Genomic DNA, 20,065 nt, shown 5'->3' with positions numbered 1-20,065 from the left:
GTAACTCATCTAAGTGCTTAGAACATGGTCAGGGGCTCAATGAAGATGAATTCTTACTGTCATTGTTACTATTCTGATTAGAGCCAGCAAGTATACCCCACAGAGGGCCTGGGAACAGCACCAACCCTATGGCAGGCTCAGGACAGATGGCCTTGGGGCTACTGAGACCTGGACAACGCCAGGGCCTCTCACACAGGGGTTGCCAGTGGTAGGAAGGACCGGCAGGGCTGACGGGGCACTTGTTCCTGGGGCGGCTGGGAAAAGGAGGGAGGCTGCCATGACGAGCCAAAGGCCCCAGCCTGGGCCACCCACGCACATCATCTGGAGTGGGGAAGGCCAAGCTGAGGGATAGGCATGACGCCTGCTCCAGGCTGCCACCACGGTACCCTGAGAAGCAGCACAGAGCCACACTGTAGCACGCCCCACGGGGTGTGGAGCGACTCACGCCCACTGAAAAGGAGCCGGTAAGGAATCGTCTTCTATCAAGAAAAGGGCGGGGGGAGTGTCTATGGATACGACAAAGAACCAGAAGCCCAAGAACGTGAGGCAACAGAACCCAAAGGCTACCACCAAGAACACTGGTTTGTTGTATTAGAGAGAAAAGAACAGGAATGGAAGCCAGAGAGAAGGAACAGGAAGATCATAGAAAGATCCAGACAAAAGTCTAGAAATAAGACAGAAAACGACTCACTGCCCCGTTTGAAACCCAACTGACTCGGGACTCGACCGAGAGGAGCCACGGCCATGAGGGCCAAGCCCGCTGCAGACAGGGAGCACATGGTGGGGGGAGAGGGTGCCCCGAGTCGCCAGGTCTGGTGGGACGGAGGCAGAGCCTGAGAGTCATTCCCTGATGCTGTCTGTATCCGGAGGAAAAAGGGAAAAAGGAAACCTGTGTGATCTTTCTTTCTCCTCATCCTCATTCGACTGAACTACGAGACTCCGGTCCATGGTGGCCGACAGACCGCAGACAGCTGGACGCAAAAAGCAAACTCTCCAACGCACACGGGACAACGGAGGTAAAGAGCCCCGACTGCTCCTGCTCCTGACGCGGCAAGGAGCCCAGGCGAGAACGCCGAAACACCACTTTCCTGCTAGGGTGGGGAGAGGACAGCGGGTGAGGAAAACTGTGGGAATCCTCAAAACTTGGCCCAAGTTCACGAACCTGAATCAGTTTCCCAGTCCAAGACAAAACAAGCCTATCGCTCAGGGTTCCAGCTCATGGTTCCAGGCTTCGCGTCAGAAGCAGCCGGGAGACAGATCACGCTGCAGGAGGCGCCCAGGGGCCAGCGCAGCCGCAGCACAGGGTTCCGAGAGCCCATCCAAACAAAAGGGACACAGAGTTTTCCCGCCCCCACTCTGGCTCAGGGTCACTTCACACCCCATCTCCACCCTGCTTCACTGTACTCCTGGGGGACCGTGTCAGAAGGCAGGAGCCTGGGGAGCTGAGTGCGGGTCCTCAAGGCCTGCCAGCCCCGCCTGCAGCCAGACCTCCCGCCCTCCGCCCTCCGGGCTGAGCAGCCCCCCCCCCCCCGCAGGCCCCGCCCCACCCCCACCCCCCCACCCCCGCCCAGTGGACGGCCCCGCCCACCATTCCGCCCCACAGCCGGGCAGGAGGAGGGGCCTGTGAGCTCCCCTCCAACACCAAACCAGCCCCGGTTCCACAAAAATCCCCATGGTGGTATTCCTGGAATTTGGGGCAGTACGTCACACATCTCAGACTTACTCATCAAAAGAAAATGAACGGGGGCGCCTGGGTGGCTCAGTGGTTTGAGCTGCTGCCTTCGGCTCAGGTCATGATCTCGGAGTCCTGGGATCGAGTCCCGCATCGGGCTCTCTGCTCAGCAGGGAGCCTGCTTCCCTCTCACTCTGTCTGTCTGCCTCTCTGCCTACTTATGATCTCTCTCTGTCAAATAAATAAATAAAATCTTTAAAAAAAAAAAAAAAAAAAAAAAAAAAAAAAAAAAAGAAAATGAACGTCTGACAACAGAACTTTCCCAACACTCCACCTGCTGGGGCCTACCCCACGAGATGACCCAACTAACTTGACTTTCGTTGCTTCTACCAGCCACCGTCTGACAAAGCAAAACTCCACCGACACTCTCAACATTTTGTTCGGAGAAGTCAGGCGCCCAGAAGACCAGCACGGTTTGAGCCATCCCCAGGCCAGCGAGCACTCTGTGCTCCCCAGCACTCAGCCTCAAAGGGCCAAGCCCCCACACCAGGGGAGGGCAAGGACCCTGAGGGTTGCCGCTCCCTCCAAGGCCGCTGGCGTCCACTGCTTGCTCGGCTCACAGGGGCACGTCCTGGCACACACAGGCCCAGGTCAGGAACATCCAAGAATGGCGGCCACTTCTTCCTAGGTTCCTGATCTCAGAAGGCAAGGTGCAGGCCTAGCTGGTGGCTTCCGGGCAGGAGGGCAGGGCCCAAACTCCTGTCCCAGGCTGCCAGGCTTTCGAAGACCCCAGGAAGCTTAGGAAAGACTGGATGTCGGGGGACAGAGTCTGTCCCTCAGTCTACAGGAAGAGCACAGCGTAAAAGCCACAAGCAGACGACGGTGCCGGCAGCTCAGCAACATAGGGTCCTTAGCACCGAGACACGGCACCGAGGGAGGAGACACCCGTCCCGCAGAGAGAGACCCGAGGAGGGGGGCAGAGGGCCCCCACGTGTCCCACAGGTGCCCATCAGCAGTGGGGGCCAAGGACAGCCCCCAGGACGAGCAGAACCGAGGCTTCAGGAGCCTGGAGAGGTCACACAAGGCTCCTTAGATGGGCTTCTCATTATGGGGTTCCAAGTGGAAACAAATTACAGTCAAGAAACCCTGAGAAACACACCTGCTCACGTGAAGGACACAAGGCCACCCTACCCACCAGGGGCCTGGGGTCGGCCAGGAAGGGCCCCCCAGTCCCACAACTGTGTCGGCCAGGAAGGGCCCCCAGTCTCACTACTGGGTCGGCCAGGAAGGACCCCCAGCCTGAGCCCGTCACTTCCCACATGGCCTTGAGGTACAGCCTGGGCAGCAAGGCACCCCTGCGCACCACCCCCGCTCGCCTGCTCAGGGCCCCCGGCGGGGCCACAAGGGCTAGATGTGGCCCAGCGTCTGCTAACCAGGAGGCCTAACAAACGTCACTGCGGCAGCAGGTCAGGGCTTACTTCCTCTAACCACCACCCAAACTGAAGACACAGAATCACACCCTCAAAGAGCTCTCGTTTCCATCTTCCCTTCCCCGGATGCAGCCCCCAAAGTGTCAAAACGAACACTGTCTCCTACTTCCTTACGAGGTGAAACACGGGAGCCACGTGCTCCCTTCCCCAGAGAGCTCTGGTGCGTGCGTGGCGGTGGGCTACGGCGGGCCTGCCTCCAGGACTCCGGCAGCCCACCAGCAGCTGCCGCCCGCCACCACCCTGCGGGAGGGAGGACGGAGGTCCCGGTCCAATAACTACCCACGTGCAGACGCGCGGCTGAGTGGGGAACAGCAGGGGCGCAGGAGGCACACAGGGGACAGGGATGGGGCCAGGGACAGACCCACCACCCAGAGAGGGCAGGGAGCCGGTGGGAGGAGCCCAGCAAGCAGCTGCGGGCCCTGGCCAGGGCTCACCCTTCCTGCAGGAGAGCTAGACCCACACCCCACGGGAGGAAGTCCTGACTCTGCGTGAGTCCCCTCAGGATGCCCGCCCCCCAACAGGCAACACCGCTGTTCCCCACAACAGCAGCCGCAGCGCCGGTCCGTCCCCATGCTCGACCCAGTGGGCCAATGAGACCCACCAAGGCCCAGAGCCTGGCCGCCACCCCTCACCCCCACCCCAGGTTCTGAGCACAGGGGGGCTGGGCCAGCTCACCGCCATTAGCATCTCACACAGAGGCACTTCCCTCCCCCACCCCCTCCTGCTTCGATTCTGCTGCTGTGGCCCTCCAGGCTGGGTCACCTCTGGATGATGGCTCACCATCTCTGTGCGGCCTGACCCTGCAAACCGCACAGTTGCCGCAGTGAATGAATGAATGAGCGCAGGCCTCACAGCTCGTGAGCGCTCAATCTGTGCTCGCTGCCGCCCCCGTGCTCTTCCCAAAGACGCGACCTTGGTCAGAAACCTGGCGGCAAGATGCTGGGTAGCGGAGACCGAACGCGCATGACAGCCGGCACAATCCCACCCGCAACCACGGAGAGCACCTTCCATCTCCAAGGCATGAGCAACAGGGTGACGGGAGACGGGGAAGGCCCGGCAGGGATGGCACTCAGGAGGCTGGAGGCCTCACCTGAGCGCACGTGAGGCAACCCAGAACCTCTCTGGTCAACAAACAGGATCCCTGAAAGGCTCCAGATAACTCTGGGGCTTGGTGGGGCAGCAGGGCAGCAGCTAAAACAAGGAGTACCATGAAGGTCACCAAAGAAGCAGATCCCTGAACCCCCACTCCCAGCAAAGACAGCAATTATTTCTCCGGATGTGCTGAGAGGCAAAGGAGGGGCCACAGTGAAAACACAGAACCGGTGTGAGAGGGTGGGAGATGCCCACCACCTGCCCAAAGCATCATGAAAACCCTCAGAGACACAAGAGAAGCCACTACGACTACCGTCCAAGAATGAGACGCTACGGAGGGGCACCAGAGGACCAAAGCGCTCCCGGGAACAGTGCAGCAGCAGAAAAGCAGCACCTACCCAACAGGAAATATTTTGGAAACGGAGAAAAAGAGGGTCAGGAGGAGGGTCAGGAGTCACAACCTGCATAAAATTCTAGAAGAGCACAGGTGGAAGAAATCCCACCGACGGGGCCCCTGAGCAGGCATGTCAGTAAGCATCTGCCCATAGTTCCTCTCTTAAAGGTAAAAACCGCACGGGTCTGAAGAGCTCTGAGACGTGTCTTCCCAGCCAAGATGTGGAGTGCCGGAATCACCCCACCCCAGACAGGCGCCACCTGCAGACCCTATGATAAGGCAAACTTAGTAAAACATGCATCACAGAATCCGAGGGCCGGACTCTCCTAACTTCCCTGTTTGTTTGAGATCATTCCCATTGGGGGCGCCTGGGTGACTCAGTCGGTTAAACGTCTGACTCTTGGTTTCGGCTCAGGTCACGATCTCAGGGTTGTGACATGGAGCCCCACATTGGGCTGACTGAGGGGGTCCAAGAATCACTCTCTCCTCCTCCCTCTGCCCTTCCTCCTTCCTGCTCACGTGCTCTCGCACTCTCTCTCTCTCTCACTCTAAATATTGTTCATATTTAAATGTTGGAGGGAAAGAATCAGGAAACCAGAATGGGCAGGCACTTTTTTTTTACTATTTTATTTATTTATTTGACAGACAGAGATCACAAGTAGGCAGAGAGGCAGGCAGAGAGAGAGGGGGAAGTAGGCTCCCTGTTGAGCAGAGACCCCGATGCAGGGACTCGATCCCAGGACCCTGAGATCATGACCTGAGCCGAAGGCAGCGGCTTAACCCACTGAGCCACCCAGGCGCCCCTGGGCAGGCACTTTTGAACAGCGGTGGTGAAAGCTACGTGCAGAGGAGGGCACTTTCAAAACCAAGGGTGAACAATAGCTAGCCCAGGGTTCTATACCCAGCCGCACTATCAACCATTCAACATCTCCACAAAGCCACATCTCTAGCACTCTTTCCCAGGAGCCTACGAACAGAGTAATAGCACGTGCTCCGTACCAGTGTAAAAACTCAACCCAAAAGAGAAGACACGGGGTCCAAGAAGCTTTTGATGCAGGAGAGAGGGAAAGGCAACCCCAGGATGATGGGGAAGCAAGCAGGAGGGCAGAGGAGGGCAAAACTCTGACTTTGCATAAAGGAAGTCATCAGACAATACCTAGGACTGGGAGTTGGAGGCAGATAGAGGGAACAGAAGTAGCAACAGAGTAATGTTATTTAGAATCAAGGAAGTAAACACCAAAATACTCCGCTAAGAAAAGGTTCCAGTCCTGCTCCTAGGCAGAGATGTGAGGGGAAGCCGTGTGGCAGTGTCCCACTGAGACACGGGGCCGGCCACCTTCCCCTGGATGGGCAAACAAAGCAGGACCAGAGATGCCTCACCAACCACACTCTTGGACAGGCCTGGGCAGTGAGGCCACATGGAGAAGAGCGCTCAGCCGTTCCCTCCAAGACACAAGGTGGATGACACCACGGTGGCCCCTCCAGCCCGGCTCAATACCACCAGGGCCCCACCAACGGAGCCTGCCGTGCTCGCAGAGCTGGCCCGCACCTCTGACCCACAGAGAGACACGAGAGGTAATAAAACTTTTAAGACACCGAGTTTCGGGGTGGCCTGTCAGAGGAACAGCAATGAACTAGTGTTTTGTGACAGACTTACACAACTACTCTTTCACCCTTGAAATTATATGGTCACTTAATCTGGACAAAAGTAACTAGAAACATTTTTTTAAAGAATTCAATATAAAGATAAAGCAAAGTAAAATCCTAAGCCTTGAATTAAAAACAAACAAACAAACAGCCTACAGCATCTGGCCTGGCAAGTCTGACCCTGCACCGCCATGCCGGACGCACCACGCACGATGGGCGGCCTGGCCCCAGCCCACGCCACCTCCCTTCGCTGTCCCCAAACCAGTACCACACGCAGCCTCACTGACAGCCACGGGTTAAACAGCAGCTTAAGCAGGAAGGGAGACACACGGGCTCCAAAGTGCAGTGTCTCCGCCGTATGGAAGACCAGGGGCAGGGAGAGGCACTCAGCCACCTCCTGGCAGCGGCAGCAGCTCGGTGCTCGCTGCCGGTCCCGGGCGTGCGCTGGCAGGCCCCGCGGCGAGGCGGCAGAGGCTCCCCCCGCCCGCCCCCCCAAGAGGAGGACGGCAGGCAAAGATTCCCAGGCACAAGGGTGAGGACGGAAAGACAGCGAGATGAAAGGCTCGCTCAGACCCCGCAGCGCGAGGGCACAAGTGAGTGCGGCCTCCGAGGGGAGGTGTGTTTAAGACTCGGTCTTGGGTCGACCTGCAGCTCCTGCTTATGCTGGCGGTTCTGAAGGAGCCCCCACACACGGTGTCTTTGACACAACACCAAACACTGGGCAGAGTCCCATCTGCACCCTCTCAGTCTCGGCTCCAGCCGCAAACACGTCTCACCCCCCAGCCCAGGAACTTCTGACCAGCACCAAAATGGCCTTCTCCACCCCAAAGCAGGGAGCGGCTGGAGGCACGGAGGTGGCGCCGGCCTCCCAGCCCTCGGTGACGGTGACGCTGCTCCTAGGCGGCTTGGTGGGGGCAAACACATGAATCGTAGCTGCGGGCAGGAGGGATATCAGGTGCATCTCTACGCCCCGAGGGCTCAACTCCTACACTTAAACCCCTCCCACTGGAACTGCCGGCTCCAGTTTCAGCCGGCGAGCGAGCGTGAGAACAGGTCCTGCTCTCGGGCACCGTCAGCCACCGGCTCCCGACCCGACCGCTCCCAGCACGGCCCGTCTCTAGTAAGTACCCATTTCTTCTCAAATTCAAGTTTTCTTTCAAAACTGCTCTCAGATGTATCTTGACTTAACTATCTGGCTCCGCGAACCACCTGCCTGCCCTGTGCTCTGCCTTGCTCTATTCCCTGAGGATTACTCAGGACCCGGCAGGTGCATCGCTGGAAAGGAGACTATTATTACAAAACTTTTAATAAGGCTTACACTTTATTCTAAGAGTACGAACAAGTTTATTTGGAAATTAAGTCCTCACTTCTACTTAAAATTTAAACTAAAACTCAAATGTATGTAAGTGCTTATCTGTTCCTTACCTTAAAACTACAGTGAATTTCAACATTAAAAATCATGTACATACAAACACATGCAAACACATATACATATGTTCAGATAACTGCTAAATTTACAGGTCACATTTTAAAACTTTCTGAAGTTTAAAAAAGGTACTGTCTTTTTTTTTCCCTTAAGATTTTATCTACTTGACAGAGAGAGAAAGAGAGAACATAAGCAGGGGGAGCTGTAGAGGGAGAGGGAGAAGCAGGCTCCCCAGTGAGCAGGGAGCCCACCACAGGGCTCGATCCGGGAGACCTGAGCCGAAGGCAGACGCTTCACCAACTGTACCACCCTAATGTCCCTAAAATAAGTACTGGCTTGACATGTGCTTAACAAAGCAAAGAACAAAACCTAAGAGGATCTCTAAGTATACAAAGAGGTTTTTTCCCCTTACGAAGCTTCTCATAAACCCGTTTCAACAATTAAGGACCAAATGGCCAAGTCTAGTCAGACTTTATTTAAGCAAATTCTGTCCACGTTTATTATCTTTATTTTGCATTAACAAAGTCCTCCCAGTGCCTCAAACTGGTATTGTTCGGATAAACGAGGCTGAGGGGGGCCGGCTCTGGTGACAGGCTAACGTTAAAGCTGCATGCACTCCCTAGTAGGAGCCTAGTCTGTAACTTGGGGTCTCTGGCTGAAACTACAAAGAGGCCTGCTTTTTTTTTTTCCAGATCCATTCTTTCAAACTACCTTCTGGAAAATGGTCTTCCTCCCTAGGTAATGGTCATCCTGAAGTTTATCCTTCATTTTTTTTTTTTTTTTAAAGATTTTATTTATTTATTTGACAGAGAGAGATCACAAGTAGGAAGAGAGGCAGGCGGCCGGGGGGTGGGGGGAGCAGGCTCCCCGCTGAGCAGAGAGCCCGATGTGGGACTCGATCCCAGGACCCCGAGATCATGACCTGAGCCGAAGGCAGAGGTTAACCCACCGAGCCACCCAGGTGCCCCAAGTTTATCCTTCGTTTTAAAGAACGAGGAGTCTGGGCGGGCGTGGTGGTTAGTCACTGGAAAAGCTCAATTGGAGTAAAACTCACAAATCTCGTTCTTGCGACACCCCAGTGGGTAGGCGACAATGGCGTGTCCTTGGGTTATGCAATAACGCCACATCACAATATTGTAATTATAGCCTGCCCTTCACGACGCCCGACCTGCCGAGGCTCCCTGCCAGAGCCGCACGGCACCGCAGGGACCACTGCAGCACGAGTCCGGTCGCCAGGCAGCACGCATGGCAAGCAGACCCAGCCCGTCCCAGCGGGTCCCACAGAGCTGGGCTGAAATCACCTCTATGGTGTCCTACCAAAGTTCAAGAAAAATCTCTTTCTCTTGTCTGTTTTTTGGATTCCAAACTCCTTAGAAACTCTTCCAACACGCCACTCGGCACTACCTTAACACCCGGCAGCGACATTAACTGTCCGCCCTGCGGAACCTCCGGGAAGCCAGTGCACTGGCAATTCAGAACGGCAGAAACGAGCAAACAGAAGCCTGCGGCCAACCGAAACCACAGGCCGCCGCGGCGCTGTGTGGGCCGTCCCGCCGGGGCCCCGCAGGGGGAGAACCGCGGCAGCCGGGCAGGCTCGCGGCACTTTCTGAGGCAAAAAAGTACATCAGGCCAACACAAGCAGGTGTTTAAAGTGCCTGGTGTCACAAAAGGGGCATCTTTAAATAAAACAGGAAAACCTCTGGAAGCTCACACAGGGCCCGCCCCCCGTGTGGACGCCGCCGTGCCCACGGCCGCGGCGTCTGCCGGGAGTGACAGGGAAGTCGCAGAGGCAGGCGAGGACAGACCCCGGCCGCATTTCAGTGACAGCCGCTCGGACCCTGACAGGAGGGAGGGGAGGGGCGTGAGGAGCAGCTTAGCAGAGTCAGCCACACTGCGGCCACAGACCTGCCTGAGGCCCAAGCCGGCTGGGAGCTCCGAGGCGCTCACACCGCGGTCCGCCCCGCGCAGCCCGCAGCTCCGCGTACAGATGAGCTGAGACGCAGCCCCTCCAGGAGGAGGCTGACACACTCACGGCACCTTTAGGAAAACCTCACCTGTCGATGCAAATCCAAACTTAACCACCAACAGTTAAAGTCCTCAATTGCATTGTTTTGGCAACGATACCCTTTTTCCAGCAAATTTAACACCAGCAGCTGCCAGCAAGCACCAAGCCGGGCAGATAGAAACCGGCCCGGCCGAGGGTAGAGACGGTCACAAACCACGTCCCTACGCAGGGTGCAACTGCCGAGGCCCCGGGTGGCCAGGTCGGGCTCCCGCGCCTGCTAACGCTCACAGGAGAGCTCGCAGGCTGACCCCACGCTACACAGGCTGTTCCCTCTGAAAGCTTACAGTAGCCTCCATTTTATCCCATTAATCTCTGACGTTACTGCATCTTTACGACCCGGTGGATACGCTTGCCTCCGCGGCATCGGAAGCAGCTGGGCTCCCTTGTTTTAATCAGTGACTTGTGCAACCCTGGGAGGTCAGTTTACCCAAAGCTACTAGGAATGCTGCCCCTGTGAGTCCACGGCAGGCTCGCGTCCCCACAGGGCCGCCCTGGAACACCCTCACCTCCCAGGGCGTCGCATGATCCCCAGGGAACCTATTTACTGTCCCTGGATGCCGACTGAACAAAGAACAAAAATTTAGACCAGAACTTTACATACGACACCATTTGACTGAAAAAACTATACATTAATATTACCATAAAACCAATGACCCAAGTTAATCTTCCAGGTAACACTGAGATAACTTAAATGCAACTTGCTCCTATCAATGTTTAGCAAATTTAACATAGGTTTATTTATGTGTTTGCCCAGAAGTATCAGCAACGCTAAATAACACAGCTTCTGCAACGAACACATCTGAATCATTCTCTTAAATCCTGAGGGAATTTTTCATTCCTCTCAGCTCCGGGTTTTGAGAGGCTGGGAGAAGCGTGTCTGGGTCCACTCTCGGTATCGCCGGACTCCGGACTCACACCTGATAAAGTTCTGCATCTGTCATCATTTTGATCATGATGCTTCCAGCGAGTGATGAAATCACTTTTCGGATCTTTGCCATAACATACCCTATACAATCATGGGAACCTGCCTTGCAGAGGTTCTCACGCCTTCAGAACCAGGGAGCGCGGGCAGACGTGCCGCGACACGCCCGCTGACTTATCTAGCTGGCCCAGGCTGGCGGGAATGGCTTCCTGACGGGCGGAGGAAATCGTGCTTTTGTAGCCCAGAGCATACCGAACCCCCAGGGCATGGGCTGGACTCATAAAGGGTTACTTCACGTTTTTCCCTTTAATAAGAGGGCAAGTTTAGAAAGACACAAAGCTGTGCTTACAAGTCTAACGTGCTGGGCTCTGACACGGCCTTGCAGCCGCGCATGAGAGAGGACAGGGGCAGGGTGAGCCGATGAACAGCCCATTCCCAGGCCTCTGGGAAACCCCCTTGCCAGTCACGGCCATAGGGCAGCCAAAAACTCTCTTTTCTCACCCAAAATATGTGCCTCACCACTACCGCTCTGCAGAAGCGCCTTACAAGAGAAGGGCCGCAGACCCTGGCAGAAACCACCTCTTAATAAACACACGGGTGTGGACACAACGGTTGACAAAGCGGGGGAGGGGGGTGCTTCTTTGTGTTTTTAAGGAATAGGACTAAATGAGTAGAGAAACCAGTTTGCTGAGAACAACATCAGACAGCTTTCTCAGAAATTAAAGTATCCAAGTGAAAACCCACCAATGAGCTCATGGCAGTGTGTGGGGTGGCGAGGAAAGGCATTTCAGAGAAACTATGTTTTATTTTGTGAAAACCAGTCTCTTCAATTTCCAATATGTATGTCTCCATTTTTTAAAGGCTGTTTTGCAGACTTTCCCACCCACCCAATGTCTAGAAGGTGATGCTTTATCCACAAAATCCCACGAGACTCAGGACTGACCTCATCTGCCTATTCCTTAAAGCAAAACTACATCTGAGAAGAGTTTTGTTAAATCACTTCCTTTTAATTTTATTTTTAAGCTGCTTGAAAACATCTAGAAGCTGAAGCTCTTGAGGGAAAGCCAGGCCGACTCCTCCCGTTGCCCTGCAGCCTCCCCACCCACACGCTTGCTCCCAGACAGTCACTCCACGGGCCGGGCCGGGCCGGGGCACCCAGCCGCGCCGCGGGGCCCGAGTGAGATCCTCCCAGACCTCCCGTCTTTGTTCTCGGTTTCGGGTTATGAGGCAGGGAGAGCGCCCCAGGGGTGTGCAGAGCAGCCTCTCAAGGAAGCAGGCTGAAATCTCTGGTGAAGCCTGGGAGGGGGCAGGATCAGGCAGCGGGCCCTGGGGTTAGGCAGAGAAGGCCAGAGACACTGCAGCCAGGACTCTGCCAAGGACGGCCCAGGGCCCGCTCCCACAGGGTGAAGGTTCGGGCACCGTCCTACCACGACCAACCACCTCTCAGGCAGACAGGGAAGACCGGGAAAGGCCGGCAGGCGCTCTGGGCTGAACGTGCTCTCGGCTGCCCACACGGGCGCAGCAGGCGCGGGGTGAGCGCGAGAACTCACTCCACAGTGCTCGTGGGGCAGGCGGTGGAAACGCCATGAAGGAGAACGTTCGGTCCCTCACAGGGCTCAGAAACTCACCCTGACAGCATCACAAGATCATGGGAGTCAACACAGACACAACACAGACACAGCGTCAATGCCAATCCCGACAAAGCTGCCTTCTCGTTTGCTTTTGGACGCAGCAGGGAGGGACTGCGTATTTCCACATTTTCTAAGTCCCCACACACGGAACACAACGTGATTAAATAGGACGGGACAGTCAAAGAGCGCTGACTCCGAGTCACACTCAGACTTCGTGGCTCTAAGTAAGAAATGTGGGCGTCCCGCACAGGCCAGGCCCCTGTAGTCACGGTCAGCGCAGTCAGACCAACAGCACAGACTCCACGGACGTGGGTCGGCGGGGGGAGGGGGTTCCAACAGTCACTTGGCCTCAGGCTACAACCTTCCTGGCATCAGAGGCCTCAGGTCACAGGATAAAGACTCCCAAGGGGTCCACTCAAGAGAACCAGGTGTTCTCAGAGCTGACACACACACTTTTCACGGCCTCAAGAGAACCCTTTCGGGTCAGACTTGAGAAAACGGGAACACCAGAGGGGCTGGCGGCCAGGATACAAGCAGGTGCACTTGGTGCGCGTCTCACCCTCGCCAGGACGAGGGCGGGACCCATCCGTATGTCCAGGCGAGCATTATGAAGCCGGGCCAAGTCCTCCCCCACCCGAAAGGCCCGTGTCCTGTCGCTAAGGCTGTGCTCCTCTGTTGCAGCGCGCGGCCCCAGCGAGCAAGACGTCCCCGGCTGGACGCCCAGCACGGGCCGCGGTCTACAAAGAGAAGCCCGGGGAGAGCAAGCGAAGGAGAAGCGGCCCCCGCAGATCTTAATTAGCCCAGAGCCAGCAGTGATCGGACCGGCGAGAGCAGCCGAGCCTACACTGCAAGAAAGAACATGAGTCTCCTCAAAGAGCGGAAACCGAAAAAGCCGCACTACATCCCCAGGCCTCCAGGAAAGCCCTTCAAGTACAAGTGTTTCCAGTGTCCTTTCACTTGCAACGAGAAGTCACACCTTTTCAACCACATGAAGTACGGTCTCTGCAAGAACTCCATCACTCTGGTGTCAGAGCAGGACCGTGTCCCTAAGTGCCCCAAATCCAACTCCCTGGACCCCAAGCAAGCGAACCAGCCAGACGCGGCCTCAAAGCCCGCCTCCGCCCAGCCTGTCGCAAGCGGGCTCCCACACTTCGATGCCAAGCTCCAGCAAAGCCTTGCCAAGGACGACGTGAAGGAAAACCTGGACCTGCACACACGTGGGCCCCAAAGGTGCCCGGGACAGAAGCCTGCTGCTCTCCACGAGGAAGCAGCTCCCCTGAGTCCTGCTCCAGAGGCCGGCAGGGGCACCCAGCCCGTTCTGGAAGGCACGGCGCGGCCCTCGGCGTTCGTCCCGGTGGGAGAGCACAGACTGAAAGGGCCAGAACGCGCTGAGGCTCCTGAGCTGCTGGCGCTGCCCAACCCCACGGCCAAAGCCGCCTCCTTCCACACCAAGTCCGCATTCCATGCTCCCGGCTACCCGTGGAAAGCCGGCTCGCCTTTCCTGCCGCCTGAGTTCGCGCACAAAGTCCCTTCCACAAAGGGGTTTGGTGCCATTTCCCCTTACGTGCAGCCCGCGGTCCCGGAGTACTCACCCCACTTTTACACGGAGCACGGACTGGCCACCATCTACTCACCCTACCTACTCGCCGGGAACTCTCCCGAATGCGATGCCCCCCTGCTCTCCGTCTACGGGGCCCAAGACCAGAGGCACCTGCTGCCTCCCCCGGGGCCAGTCCCGAAGCACTTGGCGCCCCCCTCGGCATATGACCACTACAGGCTCTTCCAGCAGTTCCCTTCCAACCTGCCCGGGCCCTATGGCTTTTACAGACCAGAGTCTGCGTTCTCCTGCTACGGTCTCAGACTCCCACCCGTCGCGGGCATTTCCAGAGAGCAAAGCTCCCACCTACTGGAAGAAGCCGCCCTGCTCTACCCAGCCTTGAGTCCGTCCAAGTCAAGTCCTTCCAGCACCCACAAAAAACACACCGAGTTTGAGAAGGAGAGCCCAACTCCTGAGGCTAAAGATTCCTCCAAAGACGGGCAAAGGGACACAGAGGGAACCAAAATGAGCCCTCGAGCAGGCAGCGCAGCCACAGGCTCCCCAGGAAGGCCAAGTCCCACCAACTTCACACAGACAAGTCAGCCGTGTGGAGAGCTGTGCAGCCTCTCAGACAAGCCACCCTCCAGTGCCCTGGGAAGGCTCCATCAGCCTGAACACAGCCTCACAGCCTTCAAGCCCGTCAAGAAGAGCACAGAGTGCCCACGTTCCCAAGCTCTGGAAAACAGAGACGAGTCTGCAAAAAGGTAAGAAAATTTCATTTTCACAATCTCCAAAGCATGTCTCTGGTTGTGCTCAATTAGCCAACCTCGTACATGCTAAAATGCTTTGGACAGTACAGCTTTTCTAAGCAAGGCTCCTATTAAGGCCTCTCTCTGCCTCTTCCAGCCTCGACGCCATGAATGGAGACGCCCCACCTGAGACGGGACGTGCCTCTCGTGGTCCGGAGGCCACACCTTCCAGCCCAGAGGACAGCTCCCGGACAGCTCCGCTGAACCTCTCCAAGAAACCCGAGGCTAGAGCGGCCACGCACAGCCCCGTGTACAAGGACTATGCAGAGCTGCAGGACATGCCCCTGAACCTCTCGGTGAAAGACCCCTGCAACGTCCTGACCCGGAGACCCTCCGTCCACAGCCCACCGCAAGAGGCAGAACCTGCCACCACAGCTGCTCACAACACAGAGACGGGAAGTTCCCAAGATGGGCCAGACCCCACCCCGACAAACCAAACTGGCCTGGACGCTACTGAGGGGCCATCAACAGCCCCTACTATGAAGGCCCAGGACACGAGAGCGGTGGACAGCAGCGACGAGCAGAAGCAGACGGCGGCCGTGGCCCTCTGCCAACTGGCAGCCTACAGCCCGGGGAACATCCGGGTGGGCGATGGGGAGCCCACGGCCCCGGAGTCCCCCGGCCAACAAGATGCACCCACTCTCGGCACCACGGAGAGCCCAGAGGCTCAGTGTGACCTCAGACCCAGGGGGCAAAAGCGGACAAGTCCAAGGGAGGCTGGGAAGTCCCAGCAAGGAACTAAGAAGACAAAGCAGAGCGACACAGCCAGAGTGTTCACTCTTCGGAAAAGAACACGGGTGTCTTAGTGCCCGGCTCGGCGGGGCGCAGACGTGACTTCCAAAGGAGGTCACAGCAGCAGCCAATCTGGTACCTTTGCTCTATCTGGTCAAGTCTGACAACGCAGTTTCTTTTTTCTTCTAAGAAAGAAAGAAAGAGAACCACGAACTTCAGTTCAGTTTCTGTAAATATTAAGCATAAAATATTCAAAGCTGTTTCTACTTTTGGTTGTAAAAATATTTAAATGACTCCTACTCTTAAGACTCAGGAGTTAAACACTGCCTTTTGTTTTTGTAAAATGTCACACTGAATACACAGACTAAAAGACAGCTTTTAGGTGTATGCCATCTTATAGGAAAGCTTTTAAAAATACTTTTCTTATAAATACCTTAGCACTAAAACAAACTGCTTTAACTGTTCTGCTATCAAATCTACTGTGTGTTTTCGAGTAAGTAACAATTACTGAAAACAAAAACAAAACACGCCAGGAGAAAACATTTCCAGCACTGTGATTAAAGTGCCCTATGTAAAAACTCTGTGATTTGTTGTGAGTGAGGAACACAAACAACGAGAGGCTATTTACACACGTAATTTATTTCCAGTGGGAAACGGGCTGCAGGTGCGGCTCCCGCCAACGCCTTCTCCTTCCTCGGGATGCTGCAGGGGACTTCCCACCCGCTCAGCCTCCGCTCCACTTTCTACAATGATGTATATGTTGCTGATTTCCAATAAACTCATAGGTGATTTTAAGAACACATGACCCCTGTGTGATGTTTAGTCTGCCGTAACAAACAGAGGCCCTGAGAAAGGGAGTAAGTTGAGGCAGCAGTTAAGCAGAAAATGAGCCCCTGCCCGTGCGTGTGAGCGTAAGCACACCTGCGTGTGCGGTCCACAGCGGCAGCCACCAAGTCCGGTACAAGTCTTGTACCCACCTGGGCCTCCCTAGGCCTGTTCCTACAACTGCCCCCTGAGAAAAGGCCGTCAGCATCGGCACGCCCCACCCCATGGGCCTTCACGGGACCCCTTCCCCCCACTTTTCAAGAGGGCCCCGTCCTCTGACAGGTCACCTGAGGTACCTACAAAGGGCCGTTGCGCACGGCCGCGTGGCGCTGAGATGTGCCTTCAGAAAACCACATGCCATTAACCCGAAACATCTGCTGTTACGACACAAACCTGAGGAACATGCGCCCCCTTCACTAGCACCCCAGGGCTCTTTCATTTTCATACAAGGAACAAAAGCAGGGTACGCCTGCTTCCCGGCAAGTCAGCACGCTGCAGAAAGCAAAACCGTGCATGAGAGGAAGCCTGGCACCCTGCGGACAAGCTCCCGCCCTGTGCTTCACACGAACAAGGACCGTCCGTGTCAAGGGCCCAAAGATTCGGAGACCGCGTTTTACAGCTCATCCGAAAGTGTCAGGCATCATCTTAAGTGATAAGAAGAAGAACCACGACAGTTAACGACTGTCCAACCCTCCTGCCACAGTGCCTCACAGGAGGGGATGCTTGCCCCAGGGCTCTCCGGGCAGGCAGAGGCCACTCTGACCTGCAGATTTGCACGGAGGAGCTCTGTGTGCCCGGAGCATCACGGCTGAGCCCTCCTCGCGTAATTGCCCCAAAGGCCACACATCACAGTCACAGAGACCCTCAGCGGCCCTCCAGATCTCTCTATAAAAGCACAGTGGAGGGCGCCTGGGTGGCTCAGTTGCTTAACCATCAGACTCTTGGTTTCGGCTCAGGCCATCATCTCAGGGTCATGAGATCAGCCCTGGGTCAGGCTCCCCATTTAGTGGGGAGTCTGCTTGAGATTCTCTCTCTCCTCCTCTCTCTGCCCCTCCCCCCAGCCCTTCTCCTCTATCTCTCTAAATGATAATAGTAATTTAAAATGGACAATGGAGTTCTAGATCTTTATAACAACAACAACAAAGAAATGGTCTTGCTGGTTTTTTAACTATAGTACCTTTCTGTATTCTCTTGTGACCCAACTTAGGAGTTCTAAGTTTTTAATCTTAACATATAAAAAGCAATAAACCCTCAAAAAGTTAAAAATACAATTATTTCCCTATGACCCAGCTATTCCACTCCTATATACACCCCAAAGAAGGAAAAACAAAAACTCACCAGGTGTGTGCACCCCAATATTCACTACAATATTATTCACAAGTCAAAAGACAAAAGCAAACAAGCACCCACTAACAGATGGACAGACGGACAAAATGTGGACTACGATGGACTATTACTCCCCATACAAAGAAATAAAGTTCCGGGGCGCCTGGGTGGCTCAGATGGTTGAGCGTCTGCCTTCGGCTCAGGTCAAGATCCCAGGGTCCTGGGATCAAGCCCCACATCGGGCTCCGTGCTCAGCGGGAAGCCTGCTTTCCCTCTCCCTCCCCTGATGCTTGTGTTCCCTCTCTCGCTGTGTCTCTCTCTCTGTCATATAAATAAATTAAATTTAAAAAGAGAGAGAGAGAGAGAAATAAAGTTCTGACACATGCTGGAGCATGAATTAACCCTGAAGACCTCTTGGGCTGGGAAACAAACCAGACACAAAAGGACAAATCTTGTTCAACTCCACCTGTGTGGGCACCTACAACAGGCAAACTCAGAGAGGCAGACTGAGGACTGGTTCCCAGGGGCTGCAGGGGAGGGGAGAGGGCAGTTAATGGGGACACGATTTCTGTTCAGAAACAGTGACAACGGTTGCAGAAAGTGCAAATCGGGTCGATCCCACTGAATGGCACACTAAATACAGTCAGCAAGGCAGATGTTGTTACATACACCCTATAACGGTTTTGAAAAATACCAAAACCACTAAATCATGTATCTTCAATAGGTGAACTGCACGTTAGATGAACTGTACCTCAGTAAAGCTGAAGGGGTTCTTGAATTCGTACTGAAGAGGAAAACAGTGTTCTGACAACAAGCCTTCTGAAGAGCCCTCCCAGCAGCCCACGGCAGCCTGCCCCCACCACGGGCTCTGACCTTCACCGCAACGCCACACTCCGCAGGGAAAGAGGGCGTGTGGGGGTGTGAAATGAAGCACACACACATTCATCAAGGAGAAAAGCACTTTAATTCAGAAGGGCAGGACAACTACTTCACACAATAAGTCAGAGTTCTCATGGCATCCACTTCTTTTTTTTTTTTAATTTCTTATTTATTTTTAAGCAATCTCTATACCCAATGTGAGGCTCGAACTCACAACCCCAAGATCAAGAGTTGTACGTTCTTCTGACTGAGACACCTGGGTGCCCTGATTCACTTTTCTTACAGACTAACAGTTGAAAATGCACAAAATTTAAAAATCGGTGAGGCACGTGGTCCTCAGAACAGACGAGTGCCAGGACCGTGTCAGGAGCACTGGAGAATCCCCACCCCACCCCACCCCCGAGCCCAGGTGCTGCCTTGGGAACTCAGGTACCCAGGCTTGTGGGGAGGGACAAGGTCAGGCGAGGTCGGTGCTCTGCAACCACGAACTGCGGCCGCAGCCAGGCCCCGCCTACTGAAGCAGGTTGACTCTGGGCCCCACGGCGCCTCTGCCAGGGAGAAAGTGAGCAGTGCCGCTAGCGCAGCCTCTTCTGGGACCACGGGACCACCTCCGCGGCAGACTCTCGCCTGACGACCCCAGCCCCACCCCCCACCCCCACAGCACTTGGGCCACATGATAGCTCTGCCAGGCTTCCTGTCTTCTCTCACGGGCACTTCCCCAATAAGAAGCTCAGACGCCCCAGACTAATGCTGGGGTGCTGGTCAAATGCTAGTTTTTGGACGATGTCACAGAACACGGCAAAGTAGGGAACTCCACAAATCAGTCCCTCCACCAAAACAACCATTAAGCCAGCAAAAATGACAGACTCAACTTGTTCAGAACTCTGAAATCTCATCCAAAATTTACAGAACCTAGGAGAGTGCTTAGTGAAGAAAGAACCTACAAAATGTCAGCACTTAAGGAAATCTGTTAGGCCACGGGCTGTCTGCAGACATAAAGGAACGAAGACTTCAGTGACCAGACACAACAAGGAATACAGTCGTTACAAACAGACTGGAAGAAGTCACTACGTGGACAACAATCACCTTCGATAAGAACAACAGCAAATCCCCGGGGACGGGGGAGAACCTGATTTCCAGAGTTACCACATCATAGTATTCAAAATGCCCAGTTTCCAACAACAACAACAAAAAACCACAAAGCATATAAACAGAAAAGTATACTTATATTTCAAAGGAAAAAGAAAAGCAGAGAAATTGTCCCAGAGGAAGCCCAGACTTTGTACGAAAATCAAAGACTTAAAATCAACTCTCTCAGATATGCTCAAGAGCCAAAGGAAACAACAACAACAACAACAACAAAAGCCCAAACAAGGAATGTCAATAAAAAGACAGAAACTATAAAAAGAAACCAACGGAAATTCTGAAACTGGAAAACACAGTAACAGAAAAGAAAACTTCAGGCAAGCCGTACAACAGCAGATTTGGGCAACTGGAAGAAGAAACCAGTGAACCTGAAGACAGGACAACTGGCATCATCCAGTCTGAGGAGCAAGGAAAGAAGAAAAAAGGAATGTTAGCCCTGGTCACCCTGGAGCCTATGCCAAAAAAGATCACT

General features: G+C 54.8%; 2 protein-coding genes across 5 annotated transcripts in view; one reads left to right on the top strand and one right to left on the bottom strand.

The window, feature by feature from the left end:
* The window catches only part of TBCD (tubulin folding cofactor D), a 152,590-nt gene that overhangs the window by 87,835 nt on the left and 44,690 nt on the right, over nt 1-20,065 (bottom strand). The window lies entirely within an intron of this gene.
* On the top strand, nt 13,199-15,491 carry ZNF750 (zinc finger protein 750). The gene is made up of 2 exons (XM_045984083.1): nt 13,199-14,640; nt 14,783-15,491. The coding sequence occupies exons 1-2, from the start codon at nt 13,199-13,201 to the stop codon at nt 15,489-15,491; spliced, it is 2,151 nt and encodes a 716-aa protein (XP_045840039.1).

Source organism: Meles meles, chromosome 18, assembly GCF_922984935.1.
Source record: "Meles meles chromosome 18, mMelMel3.1 paternal haplotype, whole genome shotgun sequence".
In the NCBI taxonomy this organism is placed as follows: Eukaryota; Metazoa; Chordata; class Mammalia; order Carnivora; family Mustelidae; genus Meles; species Meles meles.
The sequence above is the reverse complement of the archived record's forward strand: the minus strand, read 5'-3'. Positions and strand labels throughout refer to the sequence as shown.